Source organism: Bos grunniens, chromosome 8 (assembly GCF_055505025.1).
Source record: "Bos grunniens cultivar Pamir isolate PY7600 chromosome 8, Bosgru_T2T1.0, whole genome shotgun sequence".
Lineage (NCBI taxonomy): Eukaryota > Metazoa > Chordata > Mammalia > Artiodactyla > Bovidae > Bos > Bos grunniens.
In genome coordinates this window covers 99,596,011-99,611,061 of record NC_141172.1, presented here as the reverse complement: position 1 = coordinate 99,611,061, position 15,051 = coordinate 99,596,011, and the positions used below count along the sequence as shown (strand labels likewise).

At 38.1% G+C, this 15,051-nt stretch overlaps 1 protein-coding gene across 2 annotated transcripts in view; it reads left to right on the top strand.

Annotated features, from left to right (window-relative positions):
* Positions 1 to 15,051, top strand: part of SVEP1 (sushi, von Willebrand factor type A, EGF and pentraxin domain containing 1) — a 207,086-nt gene that overhangs the window by 97,926 nt on the left and 94,109 nt on the right. For both annotated transcript variants that reach the window (XM_086315927.1, XM_086315928.1), the window contains 8 exons: positions 557 to 688; positions 1,298 to 1,492; positions 2,718 to 2,839; positions 4,955 to 5,063; positions 9,477 to 9,641; positions 10,459 to 10,692; positions 12,545 to 12,706; positions 13,963 to 14,124. In XM_086315927.1, coding sequence (XP_086172053.1) covers positions 557 to 688; positions 1,298 to 1,492; positions 2,718 to 2,839; positions 4,955 to 5,063; positions 9,477 to 9,641; positions 10,459 to 10,692; positions 12,545 to 12,706; positions 13,963 to 14,124 — 1,281 coding nt within the window. The remainder of the gene's footprint in view (positions 1 to 556; positions 689 to 1,297; positions 1,493 to 2,717; positions 2,840 to 4,954; positions 5,064 to 9,476; positions 9,642 to 10,458; positions 10,693 to 12,544; positions 12,707 to 13,962; positions 14,125 to 15,051) is intronic.

The following is a 15,051-nucleotide window of genomic DNA, read 5'->3' as shown; positions in this document are numbered from 1 at the left end:
TTATTCAGTGGGGATTTATTAAACTTGTACAGTGTATTTTATTTGAAAGTGTGCTAGTAAATTCATTGAGCCTCTAAGCTTCCTTTATCCTAGAGACATAAGCTATGCATCCTATTGGCAAGTCTAATGCAGTTCTATGTATTCATACTCAGTTCTTAAACATTTGCCAAAAATGTTATAAAAGCTCATGGGAAAACAGAAAAAAGTGAGCAAATATAGCTGAAGTTCACTTTAAAGTTTTCACAAACACCCTGAAAACAAGAATGCAAGTGAAATAGATTTCTTAATTAAATTTCCAGTATTCACAGAGACTGACCTAGTAAAGGAAAATAATCTACTTAGCAAGAATGCCTTCATTTAATGAGGCTTTTGAGTCAACTATTTCTATAGTTTAGTGTAAGATTTTATAGTTTATTTTCTGTTAGCAGCCCAGTTAGTACCCATAGAATGTTCAGCTGGTTTGTATAAAGAGTAAATGAAAATTCAAATCACATAAAGTGACTGCACACAATAACCCCCAGATTGGAGTCCTCCTTTCTCCTTCTCTCCTTTTTAGGGGCCATGTTGACCATCACCAGAAGCCATACACCAGGAGACCTGTTCCCTCAAGGGGAGACGATAGTGCGGTATACAGCCACTGACCCCTCAGGCAATAACAGAACATGTGACATCCACATTGTCGTAAAAGGTATACTCTGCATAAGCCTCCGAAATCCAGCTGACACTTGAGATGTGTAATCACTATTGCACTCTCCTTTATGATAGAAAATAGGCTATGAACACAGCTGTTTAAAGTTAGAATACTGACGGATTATATTGAGGTTTCCAGCTATTACTTCACTTCATGGTAAATACACGTGCTTTCTTCCGAGCTAGTCTGTAACCACTTATTAATATTTTCTCTAAAGTTACAAAGTATTGTTGTCATGATTCTATTTTGAATGCTTGAGGAGACAGATTCCGAAAATTTGTTGCTATGTAATGTTATTTGGTTTTCCTTTTTATTAAAAAATGCCGAAAATAACACTTGCACGTCAGAAGTACTTTTAGCTTTTCATAACATATGCACAGTTATGCACATGTAATTAATTGCACATTGGTACAGCTTTTTAGCTGTACCCACCTAGGAATCGAAAAGCAGAAATTGCAGCAGCCTCACACTATGGATTTATTGTGAAAGTTTTTCTAGGAGTAGGGGTGGACAGGAGGAATCCTTTTCAAAATTCAGCTTAGACACTTAGATTTTAATTTATATTTTAATACCACTGTATATGAATAATTCAATTTTTTTACACAGGTTCCCCCTGTGAAGTTCCATTTACACCTGTAAATGGGGATTTTGTATGTACTCAAGATAGTACTGGTGTTAACTGCTCATTAAGTTGCTTAGAGGGCTATGATTTCACAGAAGGATCTACTGACAAGTATTATTGTGCTTATGAAGATGGTATCTGGAAACCACCATATTCCACTGAATGGCCAGACTGTGCTAGTAAGTTCTAAATTTTTCTGGGCTTCTTTAGTATGTGTGAATATGTGTTCGACTATCTATATGTGTAAATTTCTTAACATTAAAGAGGAAAATTGCCTTACTACAGGGTTTAGATTTGGTAAGTAGAAAATAGTGCCATGAATTTGAAGTGTTTATAGATAGGAGAAATGTCCATCCCTCAATTTAAAATATTAGCCCAGAATCTTATTGCTGATTGGATTGCTGTAGGATAAGACTCAGTTTATGGGAAAACCATCTTGGCCCCTTCATTATTATTCACCAGAATTGTCAGAAGAGTCAGCATGTCATTCTTGAGCTGTGAACTTGAACTAAAGTATAGTCTGATGTCTGGAGAAGAACTTATATTTAAAGTAAGAGCATGATGCAGTCGGATCAGTCATACTCTTTTTTAGAAGTGATTTAGAGGTATTCTGTAATCTTGTGTATTATTCTAAAAATAATCCAATGTCTTCATCTTGTGTATTAAAATAAATAAATTTTTAAAAAATAAACTGACAAAGAATTAAAATAATAATAATAATCTCTGGAGTGAATCTTTGGTCCCCTACTATAGATGAAGTTTAAATGCCAGTGTCTTACAAAGTAAAACCCACTTACTTGAGCTGTATTGTTCCTAAATTTGGTAAATATAAGTGATATTACTTACCTCTATCAAAGATTTAGACCGTAGGATTTTAATGTTGATATTGTTAGGAGACTGTGAATATTTTTAGACTTCTTGCTGAGTCTTAACTTCTAAACTTCTGATCCAAGGAAAAGTTTATCTCTGTGAAATTACACTTTTAAGAAATATAATTTCACATACCATTCAGAAATTTTTTAGTGTCTATTGATTGAAAGTATAATATAAACATATGTATTATAAACTTATATAATATCTTTGCAACCAGAATTTTTCAAAGATTCCCAGGAATATAATGAAAAAAATGTTTGTATCTTTCTCCCTTAAATGTTCACTTTGTCATATAATTGGAAGGTAAAGAATAATATATGAAAGCAAATATGTCACCAGGTAACTGGGTACACGGCTGCTTGGCTGGTGGTTTATTATGATCGATTAATGCCTGGAAACATTCCTTAACTATCAACTTTTGTTTTTATAACAATCCCGCAAACCATGTCGGGATGAAAATACCAATTTAATTCCACAGAAATTAAATTTGTGTTTTGAAAACACTAACCAACTGAAACTGGTTTTTTCCAGTAAAACGTTTTGCAAATCACGGGTACAAGTCCTTTGAGATGCTGTACAAAGCAACTCGCTGTGATGACACAGATCTGTTGAAGAAATTTTCTGAAGCATTTGAGACCACCCTGGGGAAAATGGTATGTCAGTAGCATTCCTTGGTTGGTTGCCATATTTTAAAGGATGCTGTTGAGTTTTCCATAGTTGCTTTGCATCACCTACAACAGAAATTCTTTGTCTTGATGATTTCCTTTTTCTTTGTGACCCAAACTTGCTCCTCATATTTAGAATTATTCATAGGTTTTGGTCTCCTGGAGTGAATTTTAAGTAAATCTGTGTTAAAGCACTTTGAATTTCTTAAAACATTCAGAAAAACTTAGAGTCCCTTTGGTTTGAGAATGTCTGCTTTGTTATTTAAAATATGACAGAAATGCCCTTGTAGTCTGTTTTTCTTTTATGATCACTGGACATGTAAAGGGTTTTCTTTTTCATGCAAGTTTAGGACTCTTTCGGGATTCCAGGAGAGCAAAGCAATGTATTTAAGTGTACTAAGCATCTTGAAAGCAGAAAATGTTCTATATATATGTGTGTGTATATAAATGTTTTTTATATGTTTTTTATATATTTCTATTATATATATGTGTGTATGTATATATAACTTCTGTGAAATCATAGTCCTCTAAGCAACTTAATGTGTAGTTAACTCCAGAACTATCTTGAGTACATACAAAATATATATATATATATATATACACTTGTATCCCTAACAGAGTTGAGTGGCTTAGATTTTGGATAGATTCTGAAAGTAGATGCAATAGTAGTAGATTTGATATAGAGTGTGAGAAAGAGAGGTGTCGAGAAGGGGTGGAGTACATGAGCACAGGTACAGGAGTGAGTCCACGTGTGATATGTGTGAAAGAAGGATCTTTTGTGACTATCTGATCTGTGCAAAAAGATGCAGAATGATCAGTCTGGAGTAAGGTTGGGGAGGAGCTGTTGGAGGTTTGAGAAAAGAGAACGTGGTACAAAATGATTTTCTAGGAGAGCGTAAGTGAATATACTAGAGAAATGTAGGATTGGCCGTAAGCAGGCATGTGTTTTCTCTGAGGCTATAGTTGAGCATGTGGGCACAAATGTGGAGAAAGCAGAGCAATAAATTTAACTGGGGTTAAAGTTCTCCAGACAAATTGAGAAGGGTGCATGCAAAGGAGTAATTCATGGTGATAGACCAAGGAGGGTGCATGCAAGGGAGTAAGTAATTTATGGTGATGGATCAAGACGGAATCCAAGATGGGTAAATAAGGAAGTGAAGACATCAGGGGCTGAGGGACAGTGAAGAGGTGACAGTGTCAGTGGATTACAGAAGAGGTGTTGGATTCCTGGGTCTAAGAGAGGGTGCAGTTACTGGTAATGACAAGATCTGAGGGTATGACTGTGAGAGTAAGTGACAAAGCTGGAAGATGGAAGAGGAAGTGAGAATTCAAGGTGATGGAAGGATCAGCTGGCTGCATATAGAAATCACCAAGGGCTATACCAGGGACACTTACTAAAGTTCTTGGAATGAGGAAGTGACCCGGAATAGGCGAGGGCTGTAGGTGACGGGCACAAGGAGATCAGTGTGTGGTATAGCTTATTGTGGGAGCTTCAAAACTCAGGCTTCAAGGAGGTTCATGGGAGTATGAGCTAGAAACAGCACTAAAGAGTGAGGCGGGCACTTCCTCACCTCCATGACCACCACTTAAAAAGCAAGCAAGTCAGGTTTCATTGAGAGCAAAAGTGAAGAGAACATAGAGGAGGTGAATACTAATAAGGGTTTGACTGCTTCTTGACTCTGAATTTCAGAGGGCACCAAGGAAAGTTTTGAGGACTTTACTTGGAGGAGGGTGGGAGATGGGGTCAGAGAAAAGGGATCTAAAGAGTCATTAACATAAAACTGTAAATCAGCTATACTTTATTTAAAAAAAAAACTCAATTGAGGTGAAAGTTTAGAGACAGAAATCCTGGGAGTCCTGAGTTTCTTGCAGTAAGTGATGTAAACAGAGAGAAAAGGCATGAGACTGATCTTGGTCCACTGTACTGAGAGGAGGTGGGGGAGGGCAAGGAGGAGGGTCAGGAGCCTTTTTAAGGACAGGGAGCACTCTGGGGTCCGTCCTTCCTTCCTGCTGATGGAGACGTGAAGAACAGGAGCATAGAGCTTATCCAAGGCACACCCAGATGTGAAGCACAGTTTGTCCTCTTCCATGTTTTATTTACAGGTCCCGTCATTTTGTAGTGATGCTGATGACATCGACTGCAGACTGGAGGACTTGACCAAAAAATACTGCCTTGAATATAATTATGACTATGAAAATGGCTTTGCAATCGGTAATGAAATTATTTAGTGTGGGTAGTTGGGGAAACTGTTGTGCAAACTAAGAAAATCATTCCAGAAGAGTAGGGCAAATTAGAAAAATGACCTTTCACCCATTTATTCATCAAGAGTTCTAGGATGACTGGATAACCTGATCCTGTGCATAATGATCTTCATAGATATGTAATTCTTTGAAAGTATTAGCCAGAATGTTTCAGGATGATAAATACTAAGAAAACTAAGTGACATTGTGATTGTAAAATTCAAATATTTGTATGATATCTTAGAATAGTAATAGTTATAAGATACTAACAGCAATTTTTATATGGAATTTAACTTAAATTGCAAGTAAGTCATTTATTCAAAAGAGTAACACATGTAAAATATTCACATTCCTCACTTATAATATTGTTAAGACTCAATCTATTCAAGTCTGATATACCTTCAAGTAGAATTTGGGTGTTTTCTTCATGTAGACGCTGAATGTTTTTTTCTTCTGTTTTTTTAAGATATAATTGACATACAACTTTTATGAAGGGTACTCCAAAGTGTGTTATGGGATTTCTTTGCCCTTTCCAGTAATTATACTTATTTCATTCTTAGAAAACCGTCTCTACAGAACTCTCAGAGTAGTGTTTTAGAACACAGTGGTGATCCCGTCCTGGTTAGATGCATGAACTCTACAACCAACTAGTAAATGTCTGAATCCTGGCTTACCCACCTACTAGGAGGCAGGGGAAGCGCTTAAGTTCTCAAGCCACCCTGTGCCTCAATTTTCTCATCTTTAAACTGGGTGTGTAAGAGTGCTGAACTCATAGGGCTGTTGTAAGGATTAAATGAGGAAGTACAAGAATAGTAAAGTGCTTAGAAGATTATTTGAAGCAGTATTAATTCACATGACAGTGGACATTCTTTTTGTTTTGGACACTGATCATATTTCTCAGTGATTTAGCATTAAGAGTGATATTGACTATTGCTTTAGAGTTTTTAAATTGAAAAATATTATTGCCGCATATGTTTTTTGCAAAAATTTGAAAAATACTAAAAAAAAGAATGAAATTGAGATAACCTGCAGTTCCAGAAATAATTATTACTATATTAACGTATATTAACTTATATATTACTGTACTGCATTTGTGTGTAGACCCATGCTATTTTGTAAACATGAATTTCTAGTTAATATTTTATTGAGGATAATTTTATGTCATAAATATACTTCAACGCAATTTTTTGAACTTTTTATTTTGTATTGGGGTCGCAAAGAGTCGGACACGACTGAGCGACTGATCTGATCTGATCTGATAGCTGATTAACAATGTTGTGATAGTTTCAGATGAACAGTGAAGGGACTCAGCCATAAATATAGATTATTCCTTCTCCCCCAAACCCCCACTGCCATCAAGGCTGCCACATAACGTTGAATAGAGTTCCATGTGCTGTACGTGAATCTTTGTTGGTTATCCATTTTAAATACACCAGTGTGTTCAATGCCGTTTTAATGGCTACATATTATTTTATCAATTTGCCATAATTTATATAAACAATTCCTATTGGTAGACTTTGTTTTCCAGTTTTAACAATTATATGCAACTTCTCAGTGAACATAATGAAGTTAAAGTTTTAGATAGAAAACCACAAAGTGGCCTTGGCGGGGGAGTTGGCAGCGGCACGTCTAGAATACCAGTGCCTCTTCGGTCACACGTGACCCAGGCTCCCACTGCCCCCGGATTGTGGAGGTTGGTTGCAAGGGTACAGGACCTCACACGGACGGAGGCGGCTGTCATCATGAGACTTTGTGATGGGTGATGTGTGTCATCCTGTAAGAATCTGAGTGGTGTATGGTACAGATGATACAAGTGATCCTAAGACGCAAACCTTCTTCCTCAAGTGTCTTTACACCTCTCACAAAATCAGTAATATTTATAACACCTTGGCATGTCATAATGTGTGGAAAATAAAGGGCCAATAAATACACTAAAATGATTAGATGTTATACTACTCATGTAGTTCAAATTAAAACTAAAATGAGATGCCATTTTTTATCCTGTTAGATGAACAAATTTGAGTAAAAATCTCAATACCCAGAGTTGACAAGGGTGTCATGAGATAAAAATTATACTCACATATTATGTGTAGGGAAGAAATTGAAGGGCATTTGGCAGTATGTAACTAAAGGGTTAAAAATGCTCAGACCCATCTGAGGATATTTCTCAAGATAAAAGTCATACTAATGCGTAAGCATATACCATATTTTGTAAATTCCAAGATGTACATTTTTCATTTGGGTGTTTATGGAATTGGGTGGTGTCTTCTCACTGATAGTTGTATTATATTTTATGACATAGTGTATGTACAAGGATGTTCTAAAATTTTGAAATAACCTCAAAGTCTGAACATAGAAACTTGGTTAGTTTGTAGTATAGCTATAGAAAAAGATGTTAAACCATTTGACACAGAAATATTATATTGTTGAGAAAATTTGAAAAGTGATTAGCAAATAATATACATATAGTATGATCTTATTTTGTTAAAAGTACAGTATGTTTATATTTAGTCTAGCTGTGTGTGTGTGTGTGTGTGTATGTGTGTGTGTGTATGTAAGGAAAGCAAGTGAAGTCACTCAGTCATGTCTGACTCTTTGTGACCCCATGGACTGTTGCCTGTCATGCTCCTCCATCCATGGGATTGTCCAGGCAAGAATACTGGAGTGGGTTGCCATTTCTTTCTCCAGAGGATCTTCCCCACCCAGGGCTCAAACCTGGGTCTCCCGCATAGCAAGCAGACTCCACCATCTGAGCTACTAGGGAATCCCCCTGCCCCACCCACACACTGTGTGCATAAATGTGTATGTGTGTGTCTATATAGTCATAGAAAATATTCTTGGCTAAAATGTTACGGTCATTATTTCTGTGTGGTGGAATTATAGGCAATCTTTTACATTTTTCTCTTTGTTCCTCTGGGATTTTGTGTTGTTGTGTTTTTTATAATGGCTACATGACACTTGTAGGGAAAAATGTTTAAGTGAAAAATAAAACTATTGATCTAGTTCTTTATAAATGGCTAAAAGCATGAATTAAGCTAAAAAAGAAACTAAAAAACCAACTTACTTAAGTGGACAAACCTGTATAAATAGATTTGATGTTTAAAGCACATCACTAAGCAACAACAGTGTGCCTACATCAATATTAATATTATTTACTCTCACCAAGCTTTTAGAATGAGTCTAAAAGCTAGTCTAAAAACTAGTCTATGAGCTAGTTTGCATGAATTAGCTCAGTTATTCCGCAGACCTACAAGGTAGGAATAATGATCTCAATGTAGACATAAAGAAACTGAGATAAAGAGTAATGAAAGTAGCTTGATTAAGATTGTACAGGCATATATCATTTATCAAGATGTTACAATCTGAATCCATGCAGTTGGTCACAGTGATATGGAAGGCATCTAAAGAGACACATACAACCATGCTACTCACTCCAGTATTCATGGGCTTTCCTGGTGACTCAGATGGTAAAGAATCTGCCTGTATTGTGGGAGACCTGGGTTTGATCCCTGGGATGGGAAATCCCCTGGAGGAGGGTATGGCAACCCACTCCAGTATCCTTGGGCTTCCCTGGTGGCTCAGACAGTAAAGAAGTCCTGGGTTTGATCCTTGGTTTGGGAAGATTCCCTGGAGGAGGGCGTGGCAACCCACTCTAGTATTTTTGCCTGGAGAATTCCATGGACAGAGGAGCCTGGCAGGCTGCAATCCCTGGAGAGTCTGACATGACTGAATGACTAAGCATGGCATACTGCCTCCAGCAGTTTCCTAAGTGTGTAAACATTTAACTCATAATGCTGCCCTCAGAAACTAGTATAGCTATAGAAAAAGATATTAAACTATTTGACACAGAAATATTATAATATATTGTTGAGAAAAGTTGAAAAGTGATTACCAAATAATATACACATAGTATTCTTTGTTATTATCTTTGTTAAAAGTACAGTATGTTTATATTTAAAATATGCAGATATGAAAATATCTTGAATAATCTTCACAAAGGGAAATCTGTTTATGCACATTCAGTTTATGACACTGATATTAAAAAAGACAAGAATAGAACAAACCCTGAAGGGAAATAGAAATTGATTAAAATCTATACCTACCTCCAATTTCCTCTAAACCTACAATAATTAATTATTAGGCCAAAGATAGAATGGTTTAAATGCCTACATAGCTCTATAAAGACTTTTCCTTGTTCATCTAAATTTAATATGAAGTACCCAAGACTACAGTATAAAATTACAGGCAAAGCTTTATATGTAGAACATTATGGGCAATTTAAATAGTGATCAAAGACAATGCAATTTGTGGCTGAACATTAGACACTAAAAGCTGATAAAGATGCAACTCTACAATCTTTTGTTTCTCTACCATACCTTTTCAGGACCTGGTGGCTGGGGTGCAGCCAACAGGCTGGATTACTCTTACGGTGACTTCCAGGACACAGTGCGAGAAACACCCACGGGTGCTGGCAAAGCCAGGTCTTCCCGGATTGAAAGAAGTGCCCCATTATCCGACCACAAAATTAGGTTAATTTTTAACATCACAGGTAAGAATATACTGTCTTTTTGAAGAGGTTAATATAATGGGAAATTCTCGGTTGGAGATCTGTTTTCAAACTTCCTATGTGCTGTCATTATTAGGAAATTGCCCTGGAACTCTATATTAGGCAAGCACAGTCACCTATTCTGTTCTTTTTCAAAATATCACAGATCTATTTTATGATTCTCATAGCAACAAGCCCCCCGGCTTCAAACTCATCTTAATATGTTGAGCTGAGGCATGTTTGTAAAAAGTGAGAGTTAGCAGGAACTGAATATATAATCATTAAGAACTCTACAAAACGGGGCTGTAGATCCAGCATAGGAGAGAAGGATTAAAACAAAACATGTTGTTCGTGTACTAGCTACTCAGTAAATACTATTTAAATTTGTGTGTATCTTTCCTGGAATTTTTTTTAATTGTGATTAAAAAGGCACATAATATAAAACATACTATTTTAACCATATTTAACTGTACAATTCAGTGGCATTAAATACATTCATCTCCCTCCATCATCTACCTACTGGGTTTTTCACTTTGCTAAACTGAAACCCTGTCACCATTCAACACTAAGTCCCCATTCCCGCTCCCCACCCGCGACCTGACCCCAGGATCTACTACTAGTGTCCTTTCTGACTTTGAGTTTGACTATTATTCCTCATATAAGTGGAATCAAACAGTATTTGTCTGCACCTACTGTATATTGGAATGTGTTTTTAAAGTTAATACATGTCATTTTTTAGGGTAAAAACTCACTCCAAATGGCTTGCTGCAACACGGTGTGTGTGTGTGTTATGTTTTCTTTTGTTTCGTTTTTATCTCAGCTAGTGTGCCATTACCCGATGAAAGAAACGATACCCTTGAATTGGAAAATCAGCAGCGACTCATTAAGACGTTGGAAACTATCACAAATCGACTGAAAAGGACCCTTACTAAGGAGCCCATGTATTCCTTTCAGCTTGCCTCTGAAATGCTTGTAGCTGACAGCAACTCCTTAGAAACAGAAAAGGCTTTCCTCTTCTGCAGACCGGGCTCCGTGCTGAGAGGCCGAATGTGTGGTAAGATTTCTTGCTGTCACCAAAAATATTTGGTGCCTGTTGGGTCAAGTGACAGGTAGAGTCACCCTACAACTGTGAAGGGGTTTTGTCATGAAACCTACATTCTGTTATTGTTGCATGCTTTTTGTCTCAAAAGTCTAGATAACCACTAATGGTCAGGATAAGATTACTTTAGGTAAGGGACTCAAATCGTAGTTTTATTTATAGATCTTTCTCAGCTCACAGCTTTCAGCAGCAACTCCAGTGACAAACACTAAAACTTTTCTGACCACCCCTGTGTGCTGACTGAGACCCTGTCTTGTTTAATCCTGTTTAGCTACTGTATGAGGTACCATTATTATTAAGTACATTTTATGCATGAGAAAACCGAAGCCAAGAGGCTAAGAACTTAGCCTTTTAAGACAGTAAGTGATTCAGCTGATATACCCACCCAGGCAGCCAACACAAAATTCACATAGCATAAAATGAACCATTATGAAGTTTAGTGGTGTTTAGTATAGTCACAGTGGCATTCAACCATTACCTCTATCACAGTTCCAAAACATTTCCATCACCCCCAAAGGAGACCCCAGACCCGTTAAAGTGCCAGTCCCCATTCTCCCTCCCGCCCCCTCAATCCCTTAGCTTTTACTGACTTTAGACTGTCACAATCTGAGTCCATTCCAGTCTCTTTCCTAAGTCAGTCATCATTTATAGATAGCAGAGTCTCCAAGCAAAATCTATGTGCTCAAACAGAACCAAATGACATGAGGCTTCTGTTAATCTCTCTATAGTGTGTGATATTGTGTCCTGGTCAGAAAACCTTCATCAATAGTTCTCATTGCTATTCTCAGAGCTCAGCTAGGTTTTTCACACTGGAATAAACCCAGCTCATCAAAAGCACATTAATATTATCATTCTGAGCCTCCTCTTGTTTCTTTCTCAACTTGTAAGTAAAAATCCGGAATTGCCTTGGCCAGCATTCTGCATTTCTCAGTGTGGTCTTCAGACTACCTGTGTCAGCACCCCCTGAAGTGCTTGTCAGATTGCAGCTTGATTCAGGTCCCAATCCACAGGGGATACCTCCTGACCCTTTGGGGTCAGGTCCTTGGAATCTGAAATTTTAGTAAGTTGCCTGATAAATCTTTCACACGTTAACACCTCAGAATCACCCAAGTGATTCTTCCAGGTGTTCTCTCTGTAAGAACGCTAACTTTGATAGCAACCTCTCAGGGAATTTAATATCCCACTTTGATTTCAGAAATTCTGCACTCCTAGCCTGCCAAAATAGTAGACCAAATCTCCGGGGAAGGAAGGTTTTGAAACTGGCCAGTTTCCGCGGGGTCTTTGGGTCTGAGGATGCCTCAGACTTACACGTGGCTTCAGTGGAAGCAGTCTAAGCAGGGAGAGGGGTCGACTTAACTCATTTGTTCTAAGCTCACCACCTTTGTCTGTTTTTATTTCTAGAAGTGATGCTATAATGGACAGTTTCATAAGGGAAACCATTCAGAAGAACAGTGAAGAAACCATTTTTAATATCTCAAAGCCCCAAATTAACTGCTTTATTTTTTTTCCATTAGCTGTGTATTTCCAGAATGATCTGGTTTATGCTTTAACCCACATTTCAAAGCCCCCATCCTATAAGCTGTAAGCTTGGTCAGTTAAGAATTGGCATTTTCTAAAAAAAAAAAAAAAAAAATCTGTTTGTTGGTTTAGAGGACTACATTTATGGAAAGTTTATCTTGTGAGTAAACCTCTGACAGTAAAATTTAACTCATAAACAATAGTAGCTGGAAGCAGGCTTTATTAGTCTCATACCTAAGGGACGAAAGTATGTTCCATACAATATTCAGCGTTTCCTGCTTATTTTCAGTCAACTGCCCTTTGGGAACCTACTATTCCCTGGAGCATTCTGTCTGTGAGAGTTGCTTGATGGGCTCCTATCAAGATGAAGAAGGGCAGCTGGAGTGCAAACCCTGTCCAACTGGGACTTACACCGAATATCTCCATTCAAGGAGCGGCTCAGAATGCAAAGGTAGAGGCTTAGACCAGAAGCCTGAATTTTATTTCCACTTAGGAAATCTCGCTAGCAAATAGGATGAAATACAAGCATTACCAAAAGCAATTTCATTAACTGATTTTTTTCTTGCTTCCAGTTATAAGCTAATACTTGAATGTTTCCCTCACTTCGAGAAGTCCATTTACCTTCCTTTTGGAACAGCCCATTGCTGTCTAAATCAGACTCCACTGTCAAGAACTTTAATCTGTTTTCATCAGTTAATTCCATGTGTTTTAGTGACTCTCACATTAACTGGTAGAAGGGACTTTCATGACTCTTAGCAAGCATTGGGCTGCTTTTTGTTTGAATAATATTTGATATGATGAGATTAACTCCATTTACTTGGAAATGAATAACTACAGACCCATATGCAGATATTCTTGCTACTAAATTATCCAATCTTTGCAAAATATTGTTCCTGTCATTCTCAATGACCATTCCTAATGGACACGTTCTCTTTCACGTTCTGGTTAAGATGCACCTAAAAGAAGGAGCTGCAGGGTTGTCCTCCTTGCCCGTTGTTGCCAGTACAGGTGTGGGTGCTTCACGACACGTGTAAGCTTAAGAGCAGTGCTGGGTGACTGCAAACGATGCTGAAAGTGAGATTAATCTGGAGGAAAAGGGCAGAAGGAGAGGCCAGTGTGCTGGAGAAATCTGGCCCGAGGCCCACTCTGCTACAAAACCATTGCTATGCATTTTGGAAAGTTGCTTAATTCACCTCTCTGGGCCTGATGCTAAGACTATTCTTACTTCCTCCTCTGCCAGCCCTCAAATGAAATGGTGTCTGTAAGCACGAGGAGGTAAGAGGGCCAGTTGTTGTTTAGGGTGAAAATGGTACCAGCATAGTTACGAGACGAAAGCCCAGTTGTGGGTTTTGTTTCTGTCACTCAAGAGAACAGCGTACAAGCTGGGCACTTGTACAAGAGCAAGTTTCCCTGTAACAGCTGGACCTTGTCAGATGCAGATTTCTAACTTCACCCCAAAACTATTTATTGACATTTTCTATGTGTCCAACACATGCTAGGTCATAATAGAAGGAACTGGAAATGAGCCTATAACTTATTAGTATACAGAAGTATGAAGAATCTAAAAGATAATGTGTCTGCCTGGAGTTCTTTGTGACCCTCATTTTATCCTAAATAAACGAAAATATGGAAAACCCTATTGTACACAGCGCTACTTTCGTACAGTTGATGTCATTATTATTAACCATATTACATTTTTCATTTTAGCTCAGTGTAAACAAGGCACCTACTCATCAAATGGGCTTGAAACATGCGAATCGTGTCCGCTGGGCAGCTATCAGCCAGCATTTGGTTCCCGGGGGTGCCTCTCATGTCCAGAAAACACTTCAACTGTGAAGAGAGGAGCCGTGGACACTTCTGCTTGTGGAGGTTAAGTCTTACACATTGCTTTTTTTTCCCCCAAGCCTGTGCTAGGTTCTCTGCATGGAAGAGTGGAATCTTGTTAGCAGAGGCATATGTCTGCCATATGCAAAGAATGTAAATAACTGTCTCTTCATAGAGTGTTTCCTTCTATTCAGCCAGTTGGTACTTAAGTGTAAACACCCATAATATAAACACCATCCTGGTACTGTTAGGGACTCACGAGAAGCACATGACTGGGTCCCAGCCCTCAACACTAGTAACCATGTGACCACATGGTATGAGAGAAATACTTGTCAACCAGGAACGTAGATTTTTCATGTATAAAATGAGGTCTTGTCTTATGTTCCTTGAAACTCGAAAAATACATCCTTTGGATTGTGACCTTTGTTCCCTGCAGTTTGAAGATTTTCACGAGTGGTTATCCACTCTGGCTCCTACTAGAATCGTTGCACATTCATATCAGTATTGTAGCCACTTATTGACTAGAGACATGTTAGTACATCTTTTGTTACCTGAACGTTATTGACCAGAATGTTTCGATATCACTTACATAACAGATCACTGGGCCACAGGTGTTAATTTCTGCAAAAATTGGCCCAGTGAGTAACATGTTAAAACTACTGAAACCCATCTCCACCCCCCAGAGAATTCTGGTGTAAGTTTACTGTTTTCTTCTGAAGATCACCCCTCTCCCCATGTTGTTGTTTAGTTGCCAAGTTATGTCTGACTCTACTGTGACCCCATGGACTGTAGCCCACGAGCCTCCTCTGTCCTTGGGATTCTCCAGGCAAGAATACTGGAGGGAGTAGCCATTTCCTTCTCTATGGGATCTTCCCTACTGAGGGATCGAACCCGTGTCTCCCTCATTGCAGGTGGATTCTTTACCACTGAGCCACGGGGGAAACCCAAAGCTGCCCCAGGTGATTCTAAAAT